Raw genomic sequence first — 24,750 nt, forward strand, 5'->3', positions numbered from 1 at the left:
TAAATGAATAAAGCTTTAAAACAAACTTAGGCATTCTTATTTTCCTGAATTTTTATAAACTTTTATGCGATTTTAGGTTTATTTTAATTCATTGCTTCCGTTTTATGCGGTTTTAGAAAAGTATGGAACGTATCCCTAATTTTTCAACGTTAAGTTAGGTCTTTTTTGCGATTTTTTATATGCGGTTTTCTGTGTGAATGTATCTACCGCATAAAAAGAAACCCGACTGTATTTAGAAATTTATGTACATTTAATCATACAAATACAACATTTATTTTACAAATGATATTCTATCTTTTTCAGTTTAGCTACTTTAATACAAATTCTACCCTACGGTTCTTCTTTATGAACTGGTCAATAACATCTTCATAAAAAGTTGGTTGTGACTTAATTTTCCCAAGCAACACGCACACGTAAAGGTGGGCTGAAGCTCACTGGCTAGAGCTACATTGACTGCGTATGGCTTGTGTTTATGCAACAGAGTGAGACAACGTGAAATGGCTATGCACGCGCATGAAATCATAGTGCTGCTGTGAGGATCTGGAAGCTTCCACAACCGAGCAAGCCATCGTAGCTTTGATTATTAATTCTTAATTCTTATTAATCAAATAATTATTAATTCTTTCTCAATTAATGAGCTTGTGCAGCAAGCATGGAGAATTTGCCACTGAGGACAAATGTGCACAATGAAGACCAAGCTGGCTATCCATCATTAATCATTGCAAATCTGCTTGACCAGCTGAATAAGAATATCTGAGAAAATAGAAGATTCACACATTTCTGAGTTGAGTACACATATCTTGTTCTTTATTACACAGACTTATCACATAACAGTATCACAAACTATGTGCAAGATGGGTGCCAAAAGTCTTCATTGATGATCACGAAACAAAATGCATGGTGGCAGCACTAAACGTTTTGGAATGGTATTATAATGAAAGTGATGTGATTTTTGAATCACATTGTGACAGGAGATTGAAATTCTAGAGAGTAATCAGCATAGTGGACTTCCAAAGGCAATGAAATTCAGGCACTGCAGGAAGATCATGTGACTGTGGTTTGGGACAAACATGATGTTTTACTCATTGACTCTTTGCTTCAAGGACCAACAATAAACAGAGATGTTTACTGTGAGACTCGGAAAAAAAAATTGTAACAGTCTATTCAAAACAAAATACAGGGCCTTGCCAGCTCTATGGGATATGACAATGCTGTGATCCCATATTGCTGCCAAACATTCCAACTGCTTGAACAGTTCAACTGAGTAGCCTTTCAACACCCATCCTATAGCCCTGTTCTTGAACCCAATGATTTTCCTCTTTTTCTTCAATGATGACATGTTGAGACACTCAAAATCTGAGATTTTGAGTGTCTCAACAATTCAGTAGTGATGATGACATGAATACTACCATTTAGGATCAGGTCAAAACATTGGCAGCATACTAGAACTAGGAGAGACAAGAACTTGTGTCCCCAATGTGACAAATGTATCAGTGTAAGGGCAAATATTTTATATGATAGTAAATATTTGAATATGATAGCAAAGCAATGTGAAAATGTTGTCATTTCATTCATTTATATCCAATCAAAACTTTGGGTTCATATCATCTGAAGAGGACTGCGAACTGCACAGACAGATAAAACTAATGGACACAAGGAGGACTATCATTGTGAGTGATTTCAACAATGAGGATATAGACTGGAGGGAAGAGAAAGCATGCAAGATGAGGTAAATAAAAATTATATCATTACTTATGTGAGGAAAGAGACTTTCAGTACAATAACATTGGATCTGTAATAGCATTTCAGAAACTGTCTATAAATGAGGTTACGATTTTGCCTTGAGTTGGTAGGAGTGATCTGCAGTTTTGACTTGGGCAGTAACAATACATGTAACAACTTTGATTAAGAAGGGGTACCTATGGAACTGTAAGGGAAGCAACTGCTTGAGCAGTTCAACTGAGTAGCCTTTCAATACCCATCCTATAGCCCTTTTCTTGAACCCAATGATTTTCCTCTTTTTCTTCACTTGAAGAGATTTTGAGTGTCTCAACAATTCAGTAGTGATGATGACATGAATACTACCATTTAGGATCAGGTCAAAATACTATAATAAATGAGAAGACACTTTGAGGCATAGGATTAAAGGTTTGAAGGAAGAAATATCTGACTGCATCCTTAGATTTAGGAGAATAAAACTGCATGCAATTTTATTCTCCTAAATAACTGGATGAATACCAGAAAGCAAGTAAACTGGATGAATAATGCTTCAAAGCAAGAACTACGTTAAAAGAGAATGTTGTGAATCCAATATAATAAGAAAAAGGATGATATGGCTCTGGAGCACTATAAAGAATAAGTCAGGAGAGTGATGGCTATGGGAAAGAAGGAAGGTGAAATTAGATTATGAAACGAAGTTAGCCAAACAAACTAAAGGCTATCTGATGAATTTTATTTATAGTATATAGCAAGTGAAAGGAAAGATGACCATGAAAGAATAAACTTAGTGAATGCAGACGGTAGGAAATGTCAAATGTACTAAAAATAGCCAAACTGTTAAGTGTTTCACTTAAATAAGATATACATTTTGGACAGACCAATTAGCTCTCTTGATGCCAAGGGAAACTGGAAAAAAGAATAGAGACAGATGAGTACAAAGTATTAAAGTTGTTACAAGAGCTTAATTCAAATAACAGTCAGACTGGATAGTTTATTTCATGGGATGCTGAAAGATTATCCAAGAGCATGGATGTCCACAGAAAATTTTCCAGGGGGAGGAGCAAAGCCTGGAGACAAATAATTACATCAATAAATTTTTATTTAATTATTTAATTTTTTTTTTCACAAGTAGATTATAGAATACAGTATAACATCAATACAAAAACACATACATAATATATATAAATTTACAACATAAAGGAAACAAGAATTAGTATATATGTAATAGATATATATATAGATAATAGTAATTTCAATAATCACATATCATATAAGAATTAAATTCTCCATCTATCGCTTGCAAACCTATTAATGACATTTTCAATAAATTTCTTCTTTACTGCTTCCTCTTCTAGTTTCTTCCTGTGTGCACTAATCATACATAAACCTGATAAGTACGTTTCTGAGATAGTGGACCTTAACCATGTTTTCACATGTCTCAAGGTGCTGAAACTTCTTTCAATGGTACAGGTCATAACACGTAATGTCATACCAATAATTATTGCTGAATTAATAGAAGGGAAATAGTTGCAATGTTCCAAAACTTCTGGTAAAGCTTGGGGAATATCAGTCGAAGGAAAATTTGTCCGTTTTACATACCACATTGTTGCCTCTATTTCTAAATATTGTAAATTGTATTTTCCGCTTACTCTTTTGACATTGTTTTGGAACTTTATTTTATCTATTTTTAGAATATACTTGGAATGAAACCGAAATACTGATAACGTTATTCGTTATTACACTTTACTCAGTAACTCACTAGACACAGAGGGCAACAAACCGGTTGCTGTTCACAACAGTAATGAACATTATTTTCACAAATCAGAAAAAGATGAACCAAAAACAGGAACATGTGTTTTATTGCTGCAATAGATGAAACATGTGTTCTATGGTTACCCTGCTGTGGGCCAAAGCCAGCCAACCAGTAATAAAATTTTAAGATAGACAAGGTGTCCCATGGTTGAGAGTGTAAGGTTTCATATCTCAATCACTTGTACGATTATAATTTGTGAAATTTTTTACCCAATCCCAGGGGGAAGTGCACCTTCCCCCTCTGCAGATATGCTCATGTCCAAGAGTGTTAACAATGTCACAATATCCCTGGCACAGTTCTACTTAAGTGTCTGCACACATACGTGATCCCTAATAAGTGGAAGAAAAGTGAGATTTTATTTATGAGGTCTATTTAGCATATGGGCGAAAATACAAGAAATTAATGAGCAAAACTATCTACAGACTGAGAGTTCAATTAACCATTTGATTAATTGGGTTATACAAAATAAATTTGTGACATGGCTAGGAGAGTGTGACTGATAGCTATCCAAAACTTGCTGAGTCTTAGAGAAAAAGGTAATCAATGGCATATACCATAGGGTTTTGTTGAAGGCATCTTTAATTTATAGTATAAATTAAAGATGCCAAGAAATTACATTATTGGTTTCATCCTTTATCCAAGTGCAAGCAAATAAAGTTTACACGTGAAGTAACTTCACGTCTAGTCTATTTGTATACAGATGCTAATGACTTCACATCTTGCTTTGGTATCCCATAATGCAAAGCACATATCCTTACAGACAAGTATAATGTTATGTATTATGGGGAAGGGCCACTACCCAGACCAGTTTCAATGAGGTCTCATCAGTTGGAGCCAGACCCAGAAGTGATACTACCAAGGTTCAAGTAATGCAGAAGTCATATTTCCATATACAAGTTGTCAAAAGGCATCACACCTTATTATTATAATACTCTGGATTAGAGATAGATGTTGAAGGTTTTTTTCACTTGGTTATACTATAAATTAAAGATTCCAATAAATTATACTCTTAGTTTCATCCTTTATCCAAGTGTAAGCCAACAAAGTTTGAGTGTGAAGTAACTTCACGACTGGGCTACTTGTATATAGAGGCTAATGACTTCACATCAACTTCATTTTACTTTATCATTTATCTCTGATCCAGAGTATTTTAGTAATAAGGTGTGATTCCTTTTGACTACTTGTATATGGAAATATGACTTCTGCATTACTTCAATCTTAGTATCACTTCTGGGTCTGCCCTCCCCCCCCCTGATGAGACCTCAATAAAGAGGTCAGAACCGGTTTGGCTAGTGACCCATCCCATAAATGCATAGCATTACACTTGTCTGTAATCTGTAAGGAAATGTGCTTTGCATTATGGGATACCAAGGCAATTGATGTCAAGTCATTACTCTCTATACCAGTAGCCCAATCCTGAAAATACTTCACATGCAAACTTTATTTGCTTACACTGGGATAAAGGATGTAATCAAGAATATAATTTCTTGGCATCTTTAATTCATGGTTTTTTTTTTATTTGTGCCATTGTTGTTTAACTTGAACATTAATAATAATTTGGTATGGTTTAGCAGGTAATATTCAGTTATTTGCTGATGATGCTATGTGTGGGACAGTAATAAGAATGATAGCTAATACAGTGTGCCTGCAGGATAAGTTGAACAGACTGGTTATGTGGCAAATAATGATGCCTATCATTCATTATTGTTAAGTGTAAGGTTATAAATTCCAGAAAGAGGACAATTACAGGTAGAGTATTATATTAATGGGAATTTGCTGCAAGTAGTCAGTAAATTTAGAGACTTGGGAGTTGTCGTGAGTAGAGAGTTGAAAATTTATGACCACAATGCTAAGGTTTAAGTCATTATATCAGATATCTGGACTATATGAAGAGAACACTAAGTAGTAAGAAAAAGGAAGTTATTTTCCCACTTAACAAGATATTATCTGGATTAATATGCACAAATATGGCAATCAAGGTTCTGAGGAGATAGAGAGATGTTGAAAAGATCTGCAGAGAGCAATCAAGATGATAGGCAACTGGCATGTGAATTGCACGAGAACAGAGTGAAGGCATCTGACTTTTGTAGCTTGTGACTGGTGGAGATAAAATTTGAAGTCATCTGACTGTCAGATTACCCCAAAAGTGTAGTGTATTAGTATATTGAAGCTAGATAAGTATGTAGTTATAAAATCATGTTCCTCTCATGGCATGTGGTGAGTGCATGGAATGATATTATTATTATTATTATTATTACCCCAAGACCTCATCGAGTCAAAGACTCATCTGGGAGGTCCTTTTATCACACACACATCTCACCGTGTCTTAAACGCACTCAAACTCCTTGCAGACACCACACTCTCAGGAAAGGCATTCCAATCATTCACAACTCTGCACGAAAAAAACCTGCCTCTCACTCCCCTTATCACACCCTCTTTATACAGTTTCCAGGGATGACCTCTGGTTCTCCCCTGATCTCCCACTATTCTCTGTAGAACTTCTCCACCATTGATCCTATAACAACCCCTAACCAACTTGTAGGTCTCTATCCTATCTCCCCTCTTCCTCCTGTCCACCAGACTCTGCAAATTACATCTTCTCAATCTTTCCTCATACTTGACATTCTAGAGGGAAGAAACTACCTTAGTCGCCTTTGGACCCTTTCCAACATCTCTTCATCCTTCTGAAAACCCAGTGACCAAATCGGGGCACAATAGTCCATGTGTGACCTAATCAAAGCCTTATACAATGGAACAAGAATTTCCATACTTCTACATGTCAATGTCCTCTGCATCATTCCCAGAAGCCTTTGTGTTGTCTTCACAATTTTGGTGACGTGTCTCCTAAATTTTAGATCGTTATCCACTATCACCCTCAGATCTCTTATTTCCTCCACCTCCAACAATATATCCTCACCAAGCATAAATTCTGCATCCCATCTTTGTTTTCCAAATTTTAAAACCTTACATTTTGCAACATTGAACTCACATCCTCATTTCCATGCCCAATCACTCAATTTATTCAAGTCTTCTTGTAAGGCCACAACATCTTCCTACTCTTTATGGTTCGTCCCAACTTTGCATCATCTGCAAACAACTGAATATCTCCATCCAAATCTTTGTCAATATCATTAATATACAAGTTAAACAGTAATGGCTCTAAAAATGACCCCTCAGGCACACTCCACTAGTGACTTTTCCTGGATATCGCACCCCCATGCACAACCTGTTGATACCTATCAGATAGCCAATCTCCAATCCAATGCACTAATCTAATATTCAACCCCATCTGCTCTAGTTTGACCGTCAACTTACCATGAGGTACTCTATCAAAAGCCTTTGTGCAATCCAAGTATATTACTGTGTATCCTTCTCCTCTGTCCAAGGAAGCAGTCACTTTATTGTAATAAGTAAGTAGATTACTAAAACATGACCTCCCTTTAGCAAATTCATACTGTCCATCAAAGATAATACCATTGTTGTCAACCCAACTCTGGGTCCTAGTTCTCACAAGCTTCTCCAACAACTTAACCAAAACACCTGACACAGAGATAGGCCTATAGTTTGATGCTTGAGTTTGATCATCTCCTTTATGAAGTGGCACAATCTTGCCCTCCTTCCACTCCTTAGGAACCTGACCAAGTGCTAGACTCGTATTAAAAAAATATGTCAAGGCAGGTGTCAACTCCCTGGCACATTCCTTCAGAATACGTGGTGATATATTATCAAGTTCCATCCTTATTTACATCTATGTTTACTCAACTCCCCAAACACCTCTTGCTCACTTACAGTCAGTCTCTCCTCCCCATTATCAACTACTCTCAATCTCTCCATAAAGTCACATTCACAAGATTGAAAGATCTTTATGAACTGCTCATTAAGTATCTCCACCACATACTCTGCAACTTTATACCATTTTCTCCAATCATTGTCATCCTTCCATAATCATTCTTTCTTTTGCTGGCTACATATTGAAAGAACTCCCTAGGATTCTTTTTGGCTTCATTAGCTAACTGCTGTTCATACCTCTCTTTAGGTACTGTCACCAACCAAGTCACCCTCCTTGCCTGGTCTTTGTAGACCTCATGAAATTGGTTATTTCCACTTCTCTTATGCTGCCTCCACAATGCCCTTTTTCTCTGTATTGCATGCTTAATCTCTTTATTTATCCATCTCACACCTACTTTATTTAACCTTCTCACCCTTGGAATACATTTGGAAGACATTGCATCTACTAGATAGTTTTTGAAAATCCCCCAAGCCGCATTGATCTCTTTTCCAGCTAACTCCTCATTCCACGCTGCACCCGCAAGCTGTCTCCTGAGATCTTCATGATCACCCCATTGTAGTTCCACATATACCCTTTTCTCACAGAGGTCCTCACATTGCTGGCAACCACCAAGGTAATCACCTCATGGTCACTCTCACCAATTGGTGGATGATTTGACACCTCATTTATAATTACATCCTCTGATGAGATGACCAAATCCAAGATCCTTAATCCTCATGTGCTCTCTCTTACATACTGTCTGAGATAGTTATCCCTCAAAAACTCAAGAAACTCATTTTCTTTACTTCCAGTTGCTATGTCATCATTCCAGTCTATATTGCCATAATGATCACCCTTTTCTTATTTGCTTGGCTAATTTGACTATACATTTCACTATCACCACCATCCACATTACAAATCATTCAGTATACTCAAATCATATCAAATCATTCAGTATGCTCAAACCTATAGGTTTATAGGTATTTAAGTATGAGATTATAAGTATGAGTGACTAAAGGAGTCACTGATACTTATAATCTCATATTTAAAGAAGGAGTCACCCTTCTTCAAAGAATCCTCAGACTTCCCAGAGAAGCATGCATAATAATAATTTTTTCTTTCAAGTATGGAAAACTATAATAAAATCACATGAAAGCTAAATTAGTTTTCAATTTCCATAGCAAACCTCTTCTGTTCCTTTTGCAGCAACAAAGCCAAAACCAAAGTCACTATCAGCTATACGGTCTTCTCCCATTACTAGGAGTGATCCAGTGGAATCATCACCAGTAACACCACTGACAACATCGACAGAAACAACTGGGCCAAATAGTGCCCCACCATCTCCACAACTTACATCTGTAAATAGACCACTGATTAAAAAGCCCTGGATGCCACTCCTAGAAGAGAATAAAATCAATTGGCAACAGAGAGCTCATAAAGGTAAATTTAACTTGTAGTTTTTATTATATTATAATTCAATAATTCTTTTTTGGTTTTATAATGATTCAATTCATTCATGAGAACTTGTAAATCTTAGTACATTTGTATTGTGGGTAGACTGATAGCTGGGTTATTCTGCTGTAGAAATGAAACATAGTCTTTTCATTATATGCAAAATTATTTAAATTTAAATTATATTTAAATTATAATCATCTAGTAAATAAATTGCATAGAGACAGGTCATGTTAGCATATGAAGATTTTCAATGAGTGGCCACTTTATTAGGAACGCTCCCCATTTTTCTAAATGAGGTGCTCCTAACAAAATGGCTATTCAGTATATGTTAAACTAGTTTGAAGGCTGTCCCTGTTTAGTGCACTAGCTTGGTATTTTGACTGATTGCAGTACTATTTTCATATTTAATTTTTGAAATCATCACTAAAAATTGTGCCTACATTTTAAAATCTCAACTTTTTGGTACGTTTACCACTGAGATGGCAATGACATTTTTTGTTCCCTTGTCTAATTTAAGTGTAGCTCAGTGGAAGTTGCACTTGCGTCCTCTGTGCTTGGTCGTTCGAGTCTAGTCTCCGACTGGAGGAACTTTTTCTAAGCCTTTCTTCGACCGATTACCAAGTTAGTCGATCTCTGGCACAGGCAAGCTGGTTTTTCCTCCTGTAAACTCAAGAAAATCGACCGTAGTACCCACATTATTTCAGACAGTAACATATCTTGTTAGGGTTAGGTACCAAGAGTTGGCAGCACTTGTTTGCCAGCCTCTTCATCGGTGGCTGCTATAATTAGTGATAGGCATGGGCCAGCTATCTCTGATTGGCTACCAGTGGAGATTGAACTGCCCACTCAGTCTCCAAAAGCTAGATAGGGTATAAAGGCCTCGCCTACTCCCTATAAGGGAATAAAAGGCATTAGTGGATATTATTATTAACACCAGACCTCCTCGGAGTGAAGATTCATTGTGGGAAGTAAACACCATTCTTTAAACTCATTCAGTGTATCTGCATTCACCATAATATCAGGCAATGCATTCCACTCAACAACCACTTTCCAAGTAAAGAACCTGCTTCTTATACCTTTGTTCACACCCTTTTTATACAGCTCCCAGGTATTTCTCCTTGTTCTAACCCTCCCTTCTCCCACTCTAGGAACAATTTCTTCCACATTAACCTGGTAACAACTCTTTACCAAATTAAATGTCTCAATCATATCCCCTCTCTTCTTCCTATTGCAAACTGCATTCCCTCAATCTGGCCTCATATCCCACATCCCAAACATTTTGGGTATCGAAAAAAAATGACGCACTGATCAGGCGCGCATTAATCGAGGGATTACTGTACTGGAAAGGGTCCAGAGAAGACCCTTTCCAGTAAGTAACCCCTCGATTAGTGCACCCCCGATCAGTGCGTCATTTTTTTCGATACCCAAATTCGATTAGTGCACCTATATACATCTTAAAAATAAATGTTACAGATTTTAAAAATTTTCTATCTATACATTTTTATGGCTAACTGTTTTAAAAAATCACTCACTAGAATGAAATAATTTAGTCACCTATTTAAAACATTTTACGGTTATTTTTAATTGCCTACTACACTACTTCCATATACACTATGTATACTATGTTCCAAAATTTACCGCCGATATTTATGTCGTCTGCTATAGTACACCCACAGATTCAAGACCCTTCAACACTTCTGCGCGTGTCACAAAAAGGAGAATCCATTCCAATAATAGGGTAATCAATCCGTCTTCTAGGATGAGTTGTTTATTATTACACATCGGAAAATTAACTTCTCTTTTATGATCATTGTAGTTTTTAAAGTGGTAACTATTTTGCTTGTATAACAGTTGGGAAATTTTATCTATAAAGCACGTGATTTCACATGTTGATGACCAATTCGTACGTCCTTCATTTCTTTCTCCCCTTCAGCATGAATTGACTATTCTTGGTACCAAGACAAGCGAAGCTGTACAAAAGTGTGGGCATACTTTGATGGTCATATCTTGTGCCTCCTTTGCAATGTTATATGAGTATGTTTTCCTTACTTTTTTTATTTTAAAGTATTTTTCCAAGCTTTAATCATGAGTAAAAGAATTAGTGAGCAAAAAGTGGATCTGTGAAAAAGATTCGATGATGAAGAGAGAAGTAGTAAAATTTGCAGAAGAGTAGAACAGGCAATAGGGCCATACCATCGGTTGTATGAAAATAAGAAACAAAATGCTCGCCGAACTACGTTAGCTGAATTCTTTGTTAAGAAGTAGAATAATAAAATTTATATTCTGAATATGTTTTATTGAGTTACTTAAATATAAAGAGCCAACAGGCTTCATTTCGGCGATATAAACATTAATTAAATTAAGGGGATATTAGATCCCACATCGTTTTAAAACCGAATAAGAAACTCAAAGATTGGAATCAGAGAGTTTCATGCCGAATATAGTATAAAAAACTATAAAAGTATCGGTGAATACTAGTGTGAGCTAAATGCAAGTAGTCCTAGAACGTAGTACAAACACGGGCAACTCGTTGCAAAGGTGGGGAAAGTTCTGATCGTTATTCTTGGTATTTTTCCATAATGTAAAAACACATTTCCTAGGAAATGTATGTTGTTATTACATTATGGTGGGAGATCACTACCCAGACTGGTTTCAGCCTTTATTGAGGCTTCATCAGTGAGTAGCTAGACCAATTAATACCAAAGGGTAATAGCGAAAAGAACTTATATACTCTGCTATACGAGTTGTCCAAAAGGTGCACCCATTAAGTTACTTAAATATAAAGAGCCAACAGGCTTCATTTTGGCGTTTCATTCATTTCGACTACTTGCATTTAGCTCACACTAGTATTCTAGCATGAGCTAAATTATACGAATTATACTGTTTCCCATAGGTTATGTAATATATATATTCGATTAATGCGCCTTTTTTAAAGAACACATTAGGTGCACTAATCGATGGATTGCTGTATATCCTCATCACCATGAAAACGATGGTATCAAATCTGTGCACAATCCATACAAGGCCTGATCAAGACCTTATACAATGAAATCAGAATCTCTTTATTTATACAGGTTAAGGTCCTCTGCATCATTGCCATAATCTGATGTGATGTCTTTACAACTTGTGAAATGTAACCTCTGAACTTCAGATACTTGTCCACTACCACTTCAAGGTCTCTTATCTCCTCAACTTCCTCTAAAATTTCCTGCCAAATGTATGTGCTTTGCATCCTATTGTTGCCTACCAATTTTCAGAACCTTACACTTTGTTTTTATACAATATTATCCAGAGATTTTGAAGAAAATTGTGGAAGAAGGGGGCTATTGTGACCAAGAAATATTTAATGTCAATGAAACCAGCTTTTTTGGAAGCAAATGCCTTCCAGACTTTTCTAGCCAAATCAGAGAAACCTTAGCCTAGTTATAAAGTCACAAAGTTGAATGAAATTACTGCTAGCAATATGCAAAACGTTTGGAAGTAGATTCTTCCACATTGCGCAAATGGTTTTAGAGCCTTTTCAAATGAATCTAAGTTAATTAGATCTCATTCTGAGAAATTGAGTTATTCTGACCTGCTAAATTTAGATGCACAGCTGGAAGATCCTGAAGAATATGAAGAAATTTAATCACTGACAAGCCCAAAGAGATTTCACAAAAACAATTCCCAAATATTTTTCGTGCAGCCAAAGTTTTTAAGCAGCAATGCTTAGAGGCTGACTGATGAAAAGAGATACAGTAAAATTTGCAGAAGTAGTAGAAGAGGCAATAGAGCCATACCGTCAGTTGTATGAAAAATAGAAACAGAATGCCCATCAAACTACGTTAGCTCAATTCTTTGTTAAGAAGAAGAATAATACATTTATATTCTGAATATTGGGGGTGATAGTGGATAAGGATCTGAAATTTAGGGGAGACATAGCCAAAATTGTGAAGACAACACAAAGGCTTCTGGGAATGATGCGGAGGACACTGACATGTAGAAGTATGGAAATTCTTGTTCCATTGTATAAGGCTTTGATTAGGCCACACATGGACTATTGTGCTCAGATTTAGTCACCTGGTTTTCAGAAGGACGAAGAGATGTTGGAAAGGGTCCAAAGGTGACTGATTAAGGTAGTTTCCAACCTCTGGAATAGCGAGTATGAGGAAAGATTGAGAAGAATGTAATTTGCAGAGTCTGGTGGACAGGAGGAAGAGGGAAGATATGATAGAGACCTATAAGTTGGTAAGGGGTTATTATAGGATCAATACTGGAGAAGTTTTACACAAAAATAGTTGGAGATTGGGGAGAACCAGAGGTCATCCCTGGAAACTGTATAAAGAGTGTGTGTGAGTAGGGGAGTGAGAAGCAAGTTTTTTTCGTGCAGAGTTGTAAATGATTGGAATGCCTTGCCTGAGAGTGTGGTGTCTGCAAGGAGTTTGAGTGTGTTTAAGACACGGTACGATGAGCTGTGTGATAAAAGGACTTTCCAGATGAGTCTTTGACTCCGTGAGGTCTTGGGGTAATAATAATAATATGTTTTATTGTCTTTCAGCTTCATTGTTTTCCTTTAACTAGGGCCCTGAGATATACCCTAATTCTTTTATAAAAAAAATTAAGTGTCAAAAAAGAAATTTGAAGAACGAATTATACTTTTTTCCATAGGTTATTATATTCATTATAATATAATATGTTAGTGCATTTTTGATTAATGCACCTGTTTTAAAGAACGCATTAGGTGCATTAATCAAGGGATTGCTGTATATGTTTGAGCAAAATCATAAAGATGGTTATGATTTTGCACATTATGGTTACTACTTGCATATTAAAGATATAGGAAATGATTTGGCACTATGATGATCACCTTTATCATTGTATAACATCCCCCCTCCAATCATAAAGGTGATCAGCAAGTTCATGAATAGTGCCAAACATAGACAAGAGAGGTGACCAGCTGTAATGAAGGAAAAGTCAGATTATGAGAGAAAAATTAGCACATTGCTTTCCAAAGGCAATCTCAAAGAGTTCTTTTGCTATGTGATAAAAGGAAAAATTACCATGGAATTAAAACTTCAATGAATGCTAATGGTAGAGAGTGACTGAAGCAGAAGAAATAGTTGAATTACCTAGTGATTACTTTGATCATGTATCATACCACATAAGGATAATGCTATAACTGATATGACAGGGACTGTTGTGGAAATATACATGTAGATGAATTAGATGTGTTTAGGTATTGAAAAATTTCAATGTGATCACCTACACCTAGTGGGATGGATGGGATTTCAGTCTGTTTGTTATCAGAAATTGCAAGAGAAAGTGACAATGCTCTTAAAGCTCTTAGTTTAAGTGTTAACACACAGAGAGAGAGAGAGACTGGCCCAACTGAGTGGAAATAAGGCAAGATAGTTTGTTCCATTACATAAAGCAGACTCCAAGACAGAGCAAATTATAGTCCAATTGGTATCTCAGGAGTGGTAGTTTAGCTATTGGGAAAATTGGTTAAGAGCACAAGATGAGAATATGATACTCTATGGGAGGGACAGCACAGTTTTGTGAAAGTTAGGTCTTGCCTTACTAATTTACTCACTTTCTACAATAAAGTGACAGTCAAGTCTATATCATGATATTGCTAGACTTTGCAAAGGGTTTTGACAGAATATTGCATAAACCCTCTAATGTAAACTGAAGCAGGCAGCATGGATAAGATAGTGGCTAATGAGCAGAAATTAGAGAATATTATATGGTAGAGCAAAATCATAAAGATGACAAATGACCAGTGGTTACTACTGTTTAATTTATACATTAAAGATATCAGAAATGATTTGAGGAAGAAATCATTTCTGGTATTTGCTGATGATGCTAAATTAGGAAGTGCTGTTAATAAAGGTGATGATGTAACGCCTGAAGGATGATATAAATAGACCAATTTGAGCAAATAATGCTTGCCATTTCACTGTAGCAAAGTATCAGATTATGCGCTTTGGAATGAAAAGACTACAGTATTTATTACATGGATTGACCTGGACATGAAATAATGTGTGAGCTAAGGATTTATGTGATAATGGTCAGAAAGTTGAAGTTCATTAAGTGGGAAGAAAAACTCAGAGGATTATTTAGATGTTGGAAAATGTACTAATATGTTGAATGAATAAAGTTATTATCGCAGAGTGTGGATGTATTTAATGGATTAGATACATCCACAGCTTAACTACCTAGAACAGATCTGCCTATCTTGGTTTCTTGGGGAAGAGGAAGTTGTTGAGAGAAATTCAGAGGCAAGTGATCAAGATGATGATTAGTCTGTTCTGTGAGCTCCCTATGAAAATAGATTTAAGGTTTAGGTTGCAGATTTGGCTAATAGGTGGAAAAGAGGGTATACAATGGAAATATGGAAGTTACTCAAGGAGATTTTTTTAGGATACATGCAGAAGAAATTTCCTTAATTTTCTTGGAGAGTAGTGGTGAATGAATGGAATGGGTTACCAGAAACAGCGAATGTGTTTAAGGAGGAATACAATAGACCGAGTTAGGGAGGGTTAGTGTGGACATCCTGCAATGAATCTCTGAATTCTATGAAGATCCTGTGTATAATAATGGTAATAAATAACAATGAAAACCTATAATCTTGCCTTTCACTTGATTTAACGTTGAAATATCTTCTTGTAGATCCTTCAAGTCTAATGCTGCTTTAGACCTTAATTATGAGTTGTATATTTGCTGAGTGCAAAGTTTCACTTTACTCCATATAACTTGACCATTGTAAACAGTTCCCCCCCCCCTCCTTTGTCCCTTATCATACTCTTCTTATTATTATTCTTGTAACTGGACCCTCATGGAAGCAAAAGGCTCATCATGGGAAGATCTGCCTGACTGCAATAATATCTACCATACCACAATTTAAATTCATTTGTTGATTGTGCCACCTTCTCCTAATGCATTCCATTTACTTACCATCCTCCCCCATGTAAAAAAAACAAAATTGATTATTTTTTCATCACACTCTTATACAATATTAAGTGACTTGGAGAAACTGCTGCTGGAAGGTAGAGAAGTGAGTAGAGAGAATAAATCAGATCAAGTGGGAAGTGATGTGGAAGAGCAGGAGAGTAAGATAGGAGAGACTGAAGAGGTGGTTATGAATGGGGAAGTGAGTGATATGAGTATAGAAAATGAGAGAATGGGTGTGCAAGGGGAGCAGGGAAAGGGGAGGCACAGGGTGGACAGCGGTTCACACCGTGAGAAAGGTGGATGCTCCAAGAGGCAGTGAGAGCATGTGTAGTCAGGAGAAGAATGGGATGACCTGGGATCAAGAGGAAACAGTTGGAATTGAAAAGGGTTCTAAAATGAATAAGCAGAAAGGGAAATGGCCCCAGTCAAGCATGGAGAGATCACATCGAGTCAGTGGTATCAGTGGAACTAGCTGTAGATCCAGAAATGAGCTGTTGTGTTTGTAAACAAATGCTAGAAGTATAAGAAACAAGGCAGATGAAATGGTTGCCCTAATTGCGTCTGTTCACCCAAAGATTGTCAGAATAAGTGAGACATGGTTGGAAGATGACGACATCCTGACAGGAATAGAGATGGAAGGGTATGATGCGTTTCGTGAGTATAGAAGGGATAAAAAGGGAGGGAGAATGCTATTGATGATAGAGAAAGAGATATGTCCGTACAAAGTAGAGATGCAAGACGTAAATAGTGCCAGTGGTTTTGAAGTATGGTGTGAGATAGAGGTGAATGGAATCAAATACTTTTATAATAAATTTAGTTTAATCCTTTATCCAAGTGTGAGCAAACAAAGTTTGCGCCTGAAAGTATCTTCAGGACTGGGGTAAGGTGGTTCAACACCAGGGCAACTCGTTGCAAAGGTGGAGCAAGCTACCAACACTCCTGTCTCAGTATCTCCTATAATGCAAAACACATCTCCTTGTGGGTATGTCTAATGTTATGCATTAAGGGGAGGGCCACTACCCAGACTAGTTTCGACCTTTATTGAGGTCTCTTCAGTGGGAGCCAGGCCCAAGCTGAGATACCAGGCAGAAGCATTCGCAGGTCATCTCTACCTATAGGAGTTGCCAAATGGTGTGCCACCCTTTTTTAATAAATTACTCTGGATTTAGAGAAAGATGTTGAAAGTTTATTTTTCACTTGGTTAGAGTATAATAAATTTAGTTATTTATATTTTTGTGAGCTAAGTGTGAGCTAAATTTATAGTTATATAAATTTAGCCTTTCCCTCATCTAATGTTCTTGTAACTTTATTATAAAAGGCAATCATATTACTAAAGCAAGAGCATCCCTTAACAAATCCATGTTGATTCTCACAGATAACATTACCCTCATCTGCCCAACTCTGTATATGGTCCCTCACTAATTTCTCCAAAACTTTAACAACTACTGATGACACACAAACTGGTCTGTAATTAGACACATCCAGTCTGCTACCGCCCTTATGCAGTGGCACTATCTTACCTTCCTTCCATTCCCTGGGTACCTTTCCCTTAGTCAGACTTTCATTGAAAAGCCAGATCAACTTCAGTTCTTTAGTTCTCTCAAAACCCATGGTGAAATACCATCCAGTCCCCTAGCTTTACTGACATCCAGAGTACTCAGTATTTGGAACACACTCTCCTCTTGCACCTCTAATCCTCGAACCAGCCCTATCCCTATGTTATTAAAACCTATTTCTCTAGGATGAAATACTCCAATAAAGTGTTCATTGAACAACTCCACTATGTCCTCTGCATCAGTCACTCTATTCCCATTTTTATCCCACAATGTCTTCTTCCACAATCATTTCTCCTCCTACTGGCCACATAGCTAAAAAATTCCCTAGGATTTTCTTTGGATCTTAATGCCAATTGCAAGAATAGAATTTATTCTGTTCTTTATGATATAAAATATTTTTGCATATATTTTATATCATATTTATCTTAACACATTTCTATCCTTGTCAGGATATCGTCCTCATTCAACAGTCTTTCACTCATTCCAACAGTTTTTGGATGAAACTCAACCAGTGAAACAATTTCATCTCCTTATTTCTGATGCTCCTGGTATTTTTAAATAAACACAGCAGTTCACTTTTATTTCTATAACCAGTCTTACCCCCCCCTGTTTGTTGTGATTTCCCCAGCACGCACACACTTGCTCAATTATGTTTATCACTGCACACTGTGATTCTAATTCTTTAATAATTTTTGTGCATATTTTTAAGTAGTTCACAGAAACATGTCTCCTTCTTCCCACAGTTCATATTAGGGATGTCATCAAGACATCAGGAAACAGTACTCACATAAATCTTCCATTGATTTCTTGGCTCTTGGCTTTCAAGTCTGTAAGTGAAGACAGAAACATGTAGTACTGTCATAATATCCTGTACAGCCCTTGATGTTAACATATCGGTGAATTAATGGTTATAGCTTGAAGCTGTAAAAAGCATTTTAGAATGTAACAGTGATATTTGGTGCAGAAAGATAAGTGGTATTTTGAAAATAATTGGTGATACACTGATTCATTTTTAGTGCTTACAGTTTTTATGACTGTTTGCACATACAAAGCACTGGCCAGAAGAGTAACCAGTGTTGTAAGAATGGCAAAAGCAGAGTATAAAAAGAAATTAGCAGTGCAGGCCAAAGGTAATCCCAAAGAGTTCTTTTGGTATGTTACAAGTAAAAGGAAGAATGTTTATGACATAATGATTTTAATGAATTCCAATGGTAGGGAGGTAACTGAATCAGATGAAATAGTGAACTTTGCAAGAGTATTATTATTATTATTATTATGTTACACCTCAAAGGAGTCCAAAGACTCATCATGGGAGGGTACCTACTCTACAACTCTCTGTCTCCATCACTTAATCTACCAACTAAAGCAAAGCACCACTACCATCATCATCATCTATACCAACAGCATCTGCTACCCACCACCACTAATATTTTTTGTCTGTAAATTGCATGTGTTCTTAAGGTCAATTTGTCTGTACAGGGATGAAAAACCCAAGTTTTGTGGGGAAAAAACCAGCTGGGGGCCATCTTTGGTAACTGACCAAGAGTGTTGTAGTTAATAGGGGTGTCAGGACTAAATTTGTTTAGATCTTGGAGAGTGGTGAATGAATGAAATAGGTTTCCAGAGTCTGTAATGGGTGCCATGACTGTGAATGAGTTCAAAACAAAGTCTGATAGATACTGTGCAAATGTTGGATAGTGCTTGGCATGATGTTTAGGGCTGCCCTAAATGAGTCTAAGGACTCCATGGAGTAGTCCATAATAATAATAATATTACAGGAAAAATCTATTGTTTGTAATACATATTGCTTGTTAATACATCAGCGCATACTAGAACAATGGCCAGGAAAATTCAGTATGCAGAATTATGTATATTGCAGCATGTGCAAAATGTATTCACTTTGAAGGCTGAAAGATTTTTGAAAAGAGAATGAAACTCGTGAAGGTCTGGTATAAGAAGTGTTTTGAGAGAGAGAGCAAGACGTATGATTGCATAGGGTTCAAATCACAAAAAGTTGAATTATGTGAGCTGTTGTTGAAAGCACATATCCTTGTGGACGTGTATAATGCTATGCATTATTATTAGTAGTATTATTTGACACCTCTAGGGAGTCCAAAGACTCATCGAGGGAGAGTGTGCCAACAGCATCGAATGATTGGTCCCCTTCCAACTACTAACTGTGCTCAAACTTACTTAACTGAGCCATTAGTAGCAGAGGCTCTATGGTAGAAGCAAGTGAGGGTTAACAGGGATGGGATGATAGTGTGAAAGAAAGGAAATAGGAGAATGATGAGATGATAGTGAAAAGATATCACGTTTACACACAAGACAAAACATGAGGTAGAGCCATTGGCAAAGTCTGGCAGAGAAGAATTCTGCTTTCTCCTTTCAAGAAGGGCTTGGAAGGAGAAAGCAGAGTCTGAAAGAGCAGAGTGTAAGGAGAGAAATTTGTATGGAGACTTCATGATAAGAGGAATGCTTGAAGGAGAGTATTATGAAATCGTGTTTTCCTGAAAACAGAGATTAAGATGTCAGTGATGTTGTTAGGATGTAGAGGAAGAAAATGAAACAGATAATTATATGACAAGTATTAATGACCAGGTCAGTGATAAGTATAGTGTGTGAGATGATATGAAAGAATTGCTGGCATGAGAAAATGATGGAAGTGAGGGAATAAACATTGTCATTCTGCTATAAATTAAAGATACTAAGAAATTATATACTGGTTTAATCTAATATAAGCAAAAAAGTTTGTGCCTGAAGTATTTTCAGGACTGGGGCAACTCATATTTAGAAACTAATGACTTCATATCACTTGCCTTAGTATTCCATAATGCAAAGCACATATCCTTGTGGACATGTATAATACTATGCATTATGGTAAGGATCACTTGTGATCCTTCCCCATTGTGAGTCTGCTTAAATGGCATGATAGAGATAAGTAGAAGAGAAGAGCCATGACTGCAAATGAGTCAATATGAGATTGTGCACAAGGAACAGTATGGGGTTCATAGATGTATAGAGTGCATCTAATGGATGAAAGGACTTATATAAGCAGATGGTTTCTGTTTGAATGGATTTGTAGTTAGGTAATTTCACGTAACTCTGTCTTTGATAGTTTAATAAAATATTGGAAAATGCATCTCTTCCTGTTCATCATGTATACATACCAGATTCAGGCAGTTAAAATCAAGATGTCCACCAGTTGAACATGCCAAGAAACTTGCTTCTGGTAACTACAATGAACTAAATGCATGGCACATGGAGTGGATGGATAGGGCTCCTGCTGCATGACAGTCTCTTTTTAATGGTGAACATCCAGCAGGATTTGAGCTTCCGTATACCATCTGGGTGACTCTCGATGGAGTATAGAGTAGCCATGGTTGATGCACTTTACTTGCTCTGCAAATGGGGAATGTGGACCTCTCCAGCATGCAACTGTGGGGTAAGATAACTTGACTATTCATCACATCATGAAGAAGTGCCCACTTGGAGCATTGATAGGCAATCAAGATCCTCTTACTGCTTCTCCTGAGGCAATTCATTAACTGCAACATTTAGAATTTGATTTTTGTTTTTATTTTGTAGCTTAATAAAAACAAAAATCAAATTCTAAGATCTAAATTTTGTATGTTTTGCATGTGTATGTGTATATGTTTGAAATTATATAATTTTGGATTTGATGCCATAAGCTAATTAAATAAATCACTGTTATTTGATGGGGGATGAAATAATCCTGGAGAGGGTGCAGAGACAAATAACAAAAAACAGACAGATAACAAAAATAATATCAGGACTGTACAGTGTTGGTTATGAGGACTGAGTGAGAGTGCACACTACAGAGTTTGGTGAACACAAAATAGTGGTGTTTGAAAAATCCCTCCAGATTTACACTGGAGGGATTTTTCATATGATATAACAAGAGCTGCCTCTGGAAATTACAAAAGGAAATAATGAATAAGAATGTTTTTTGCATGGAGAGTAGTAGGAGCATAGAATTGCATTGAGAGGGCGGTAAAAGTGTAAATGGTGGATGAGTTTAAGGAGTGGTATGATAGACTCTGTGTGTGTGTGTGTGTGTGTGTGTGTGTGTGTGTGTGTGTGTGTGTGTGTGTGTGTGTGTGTGTGTGTGTGTGTGTGTGTGTCTTGTCTAGTGCTAACCTCCCACGATGAGTCTTATGACTCCATGAAGGTCAGGAAAATCATAATATTAATAATAATAATAATAATAACAAGAATGGTTCTTTTAACCATCCTATCAGCTGTGAGTGTATTCAGATGTTATTCAAAATATGGATATGTCAATCAAAAGTCCAATGAAACTGAAATAGCATTCAAATACCATTTTGGTTTTGTATCCATGTTATTTAAGTGGATATTATTTTAGATGAGATATAAATTCTGTATGGACAAATGCCTGATTAATAAGATATACATCAATCTTTGTATTAGACATCATTTCTATAATTACTATTAAATATTGTTCTCATTTTTAATTAAACTCCACTTTGCCATATTAGGCATATACTGTTTTCTAATCATAAAGTAAGCATGGTATATATTTTTCACATTTGTTTAAAAATACCGAAGACAATTTTCTGTTATGTATATATTTTTTGCAGATGCTGAACTGAGGGCCCAGTTATCAATTTCACATGATGATTTCAGTTCCAATAATGGTGTTCATAACAGTGCTGATGGAAATCCAGGCAGTTTTGATAGCAGTGATGGGGTGTCAGTATGAATAATAAGCATTGACAACTCATCTAAAATGGCATCCTGTTATCCATGAAAGTTGATTATGCTACCAAGTGTTATTACCTATGAATTTTGGTAACTCCTGTTGCAAAACCGCTGAATTATTGGCAGCAGTATCTTCTGTGATGTCACTGTCTTTGGAATGTACATTTATGTCATACCTCAACACATATCTGTCGTACAATAACCACCCCCATGACTGGAACAATTGATAACAGTGATAGTTCTAGGCCAGATGGACATTACCATACCAGGTTTCCTGCAAATCTCATGCATTCCTTCTCAAGAATATAATTTTATTCTAAAGTACAAGTCCTAAACCAAGTTATACAACTTGTTCCATTTTAATTACCAAAAATGTGCAACTTGAAAGTTACTCATGCAGTGTCCGCATTTAATCCAATGCTACATCTAAAAGTGTTCAGTTAAGTGTTTTCATTATTTTACCTAACAGCCTAGTTAATATGTTGTGATGAAACCACCCACACATACACACACCACATTTTCAGTGAAGCATATTTTTCTGGAATTGGTATCTCAAAGAGATAAAGTGTTATATATAGATTAAGACTATGAACTTAGAGTTTGACAAAATATGCACTGTATGAAACCCAATTTCAGTTTACAAATGCAATGAAGTAAAGTAGCAATATTCTGTAATTATTCCATACAATGTGTTCGGACTATAACCATTATTAATGTCAGATGTTCTGTTGTAGCAGTGGATCTTATATGGATGTCTGACTTAGATAATACACAGGCAGTTAAACTGATTTTACAGCAGACACCTGCAATAATTCAAGACTGCTAGAGACATCTTTTGCTTTCTATACTGCTAAAATCATTCAAATTAGAAAATTGTTCACAAATATTTTGTGATGTTGAAATAGTCACATAACTTGGTTCAGTTAAATTATCTTAAATTATTGATAAGACACAAAATACAGTCATTTGTATCCTGTCTATAGAAGAGTGAATTTCATGTGCTTCAGTATATTAACTACCCATTTACTTTTTTGGAATCTCTACATTTTCTATGAAAGAGAATATATTTAGAAATGGAAGAAAAATTTATAACATAAATGCCTGCCTTAGTAAAAACTGAACCATTACTTTTATAAAAAAAAAAATAATCAAAAATTCAAGCAATTATAATTAGCACTCATCACACATATATATATATATAAAGATGGGCCTAGAACGTTTTCTAGTATACCTTAATAGAACAAATAAGTAAGTCTACCAGAAACTGCCCTTAATGTTTGTAGAATAATGGTGTGATGTATAGGATGCTAAAACAAAAATTAAATATTTTTAATAAATGCTGATTTATACATTTATTACTGTTACTACAGAAGGTCAAATATCTAAGAAAAATAGTCATCATTTTTAAACCTTTTTATTAGAATAGGTAAAATAAGTTATTGTAATAAACATTGGAAATGAGTAAAAATTGTCTGAAATAACTAAATCACAGACAGTGAAGTTTCTCATTGTAAGTGACTATATTTTATTAAAATAGAAGTGCATTCCTAGAAACAGGAGATCATTAAGAGAGGAGTAATGGTCAAAATGGTTATCAATACCGAAGAGGGATAAAATTAAATATTGTGACACTTCCAGTGGAGAGAAGTTAGAAGTATTTGTATACAATCTGTGTCCTGGATATTTACAGTCAGTGGAAGATTAGGCCAGTGTGAAACCTGTTCCACAACTAAGAATTTCCTAATGTTGGAAGTCATATAAAATAATTCCAATACTCTGTAATCTTTATTCTGAATGGTTGGAGTGGGCATCAAGATTGATTAAGATACCAGAATATAAGACAAATTATGATAGTATTTTCAGAATAATATGAAAATAAAAAAAGTAATCAGAAAAATTATTGTTACATTTAAAAATAGATGTATTTTAACTAAGATGAAAAGCCAAACGGCTATTTTTTTCCTGGCGAATTTAATTCAATTAAGGGGATAAAAATCCCTTATTATTTTACAGCCAGTATGTGAAACTCTAAGATTGAAAACTATGATCTAAGTGTTTCATGCTGATGAACTATCGGCGACTCCAAGCTTAAGTGACCACCTGGTAGTACCACACCAAGGCAACTCGAAGCAAAGGTGGAGCAAGCTCCCTCACTATCCTTGATATTTTCTCATAATGTAAAAACACATAATAGATGTATTTGTTATTTTAGAAATATACAATTACCATGAATTCAGGGACCATGAGCTGCAGGCATAGTAAAGAAATGTCAGTATTCTCCTATCTATCCTAACCCTTAGTCTACTATAGGTTTTCAGTTTGTATATCTTTAAGAGTTTTTTTTTCACATTTCTAAAAAATTACAGGAATCTGATTGAAATATACCTTCTCCTGTATGTCTCCCATAAAAATTTTGAATAATTTAACTTACTTTAAGGTTCTATATGTTAAAATGTGTAAATAATAATTGCATAAGCAAATCGATATTTGTACCAGAACGTAAAATGATACAAAGCTTGAGCCACCTTTGCAATGAATTGTCCTTTCATTATTGTTACTTGTCACATATGTAGAGTTCCAGGAATCAGTGAGGAGGCTAGTCTACATTCCATTCCATAATTCATTCAACTTATCCCATCCGTTAAATGTATCTTTGTCTGTTACTGTTCTCCAGCTGTTTGCATATTTTATAGAAGAATAAACTCTGTTATCTTTTCTACAATGAAGGTGAGTTAGTTCTAGCTAACTTGCCTTCATTTGAA

The 24,750-nt window shown here is 35.9% G+C and overlaps 1 protein-coding gene across 1 annotated transcript in view; it reads left to right on the top strand.

Moving 5' to 3' along the window:
- Positions 1-23,169, top strand: part of LOC150108734 (dual specificity calcium/calmodulin-dependent 3',5'-cyclic nucleotide phosphodiesterase 1A-like) — a 663,448-nt gene extending 640,279 nt beyond the window's left edge. Inside the window, exons 15-16 of the mRNA XM_090416188.1 lie at positions 8,508-8,741; positions 21,868-23,169. Of these exons, the coding sequence (XP_090272314.1) occupies positions 8,508-8,741; positions 21,868-21,989 (356 nt within the window). The 3' untranslated portion in view covers positions 21,990-23,169. The remainder of the gene's footprint in view (positions 1-8,507; positions 8,742-21,867) is intronic.
- The last annotated feature ends 1,581 nt before the right edge of the window (positions 23,170-24,750 follow it).

This window comes from Typopeltis vanoorti, chromosome 3 (genome assembly GCF_054136105.1).
Source record: "Typopeltis vanoorti isolate ZY-2024b chromosome 3, IOZ_Tvanoo_1.0, whole genome shotgun sequence".
Lineage (NCBI taxonomy): Eukaryota > Metazoa > Arthropoda > Arachnida > Uropygi > Thelyphonidae > Typopeltis > Typopeltis vanoorti.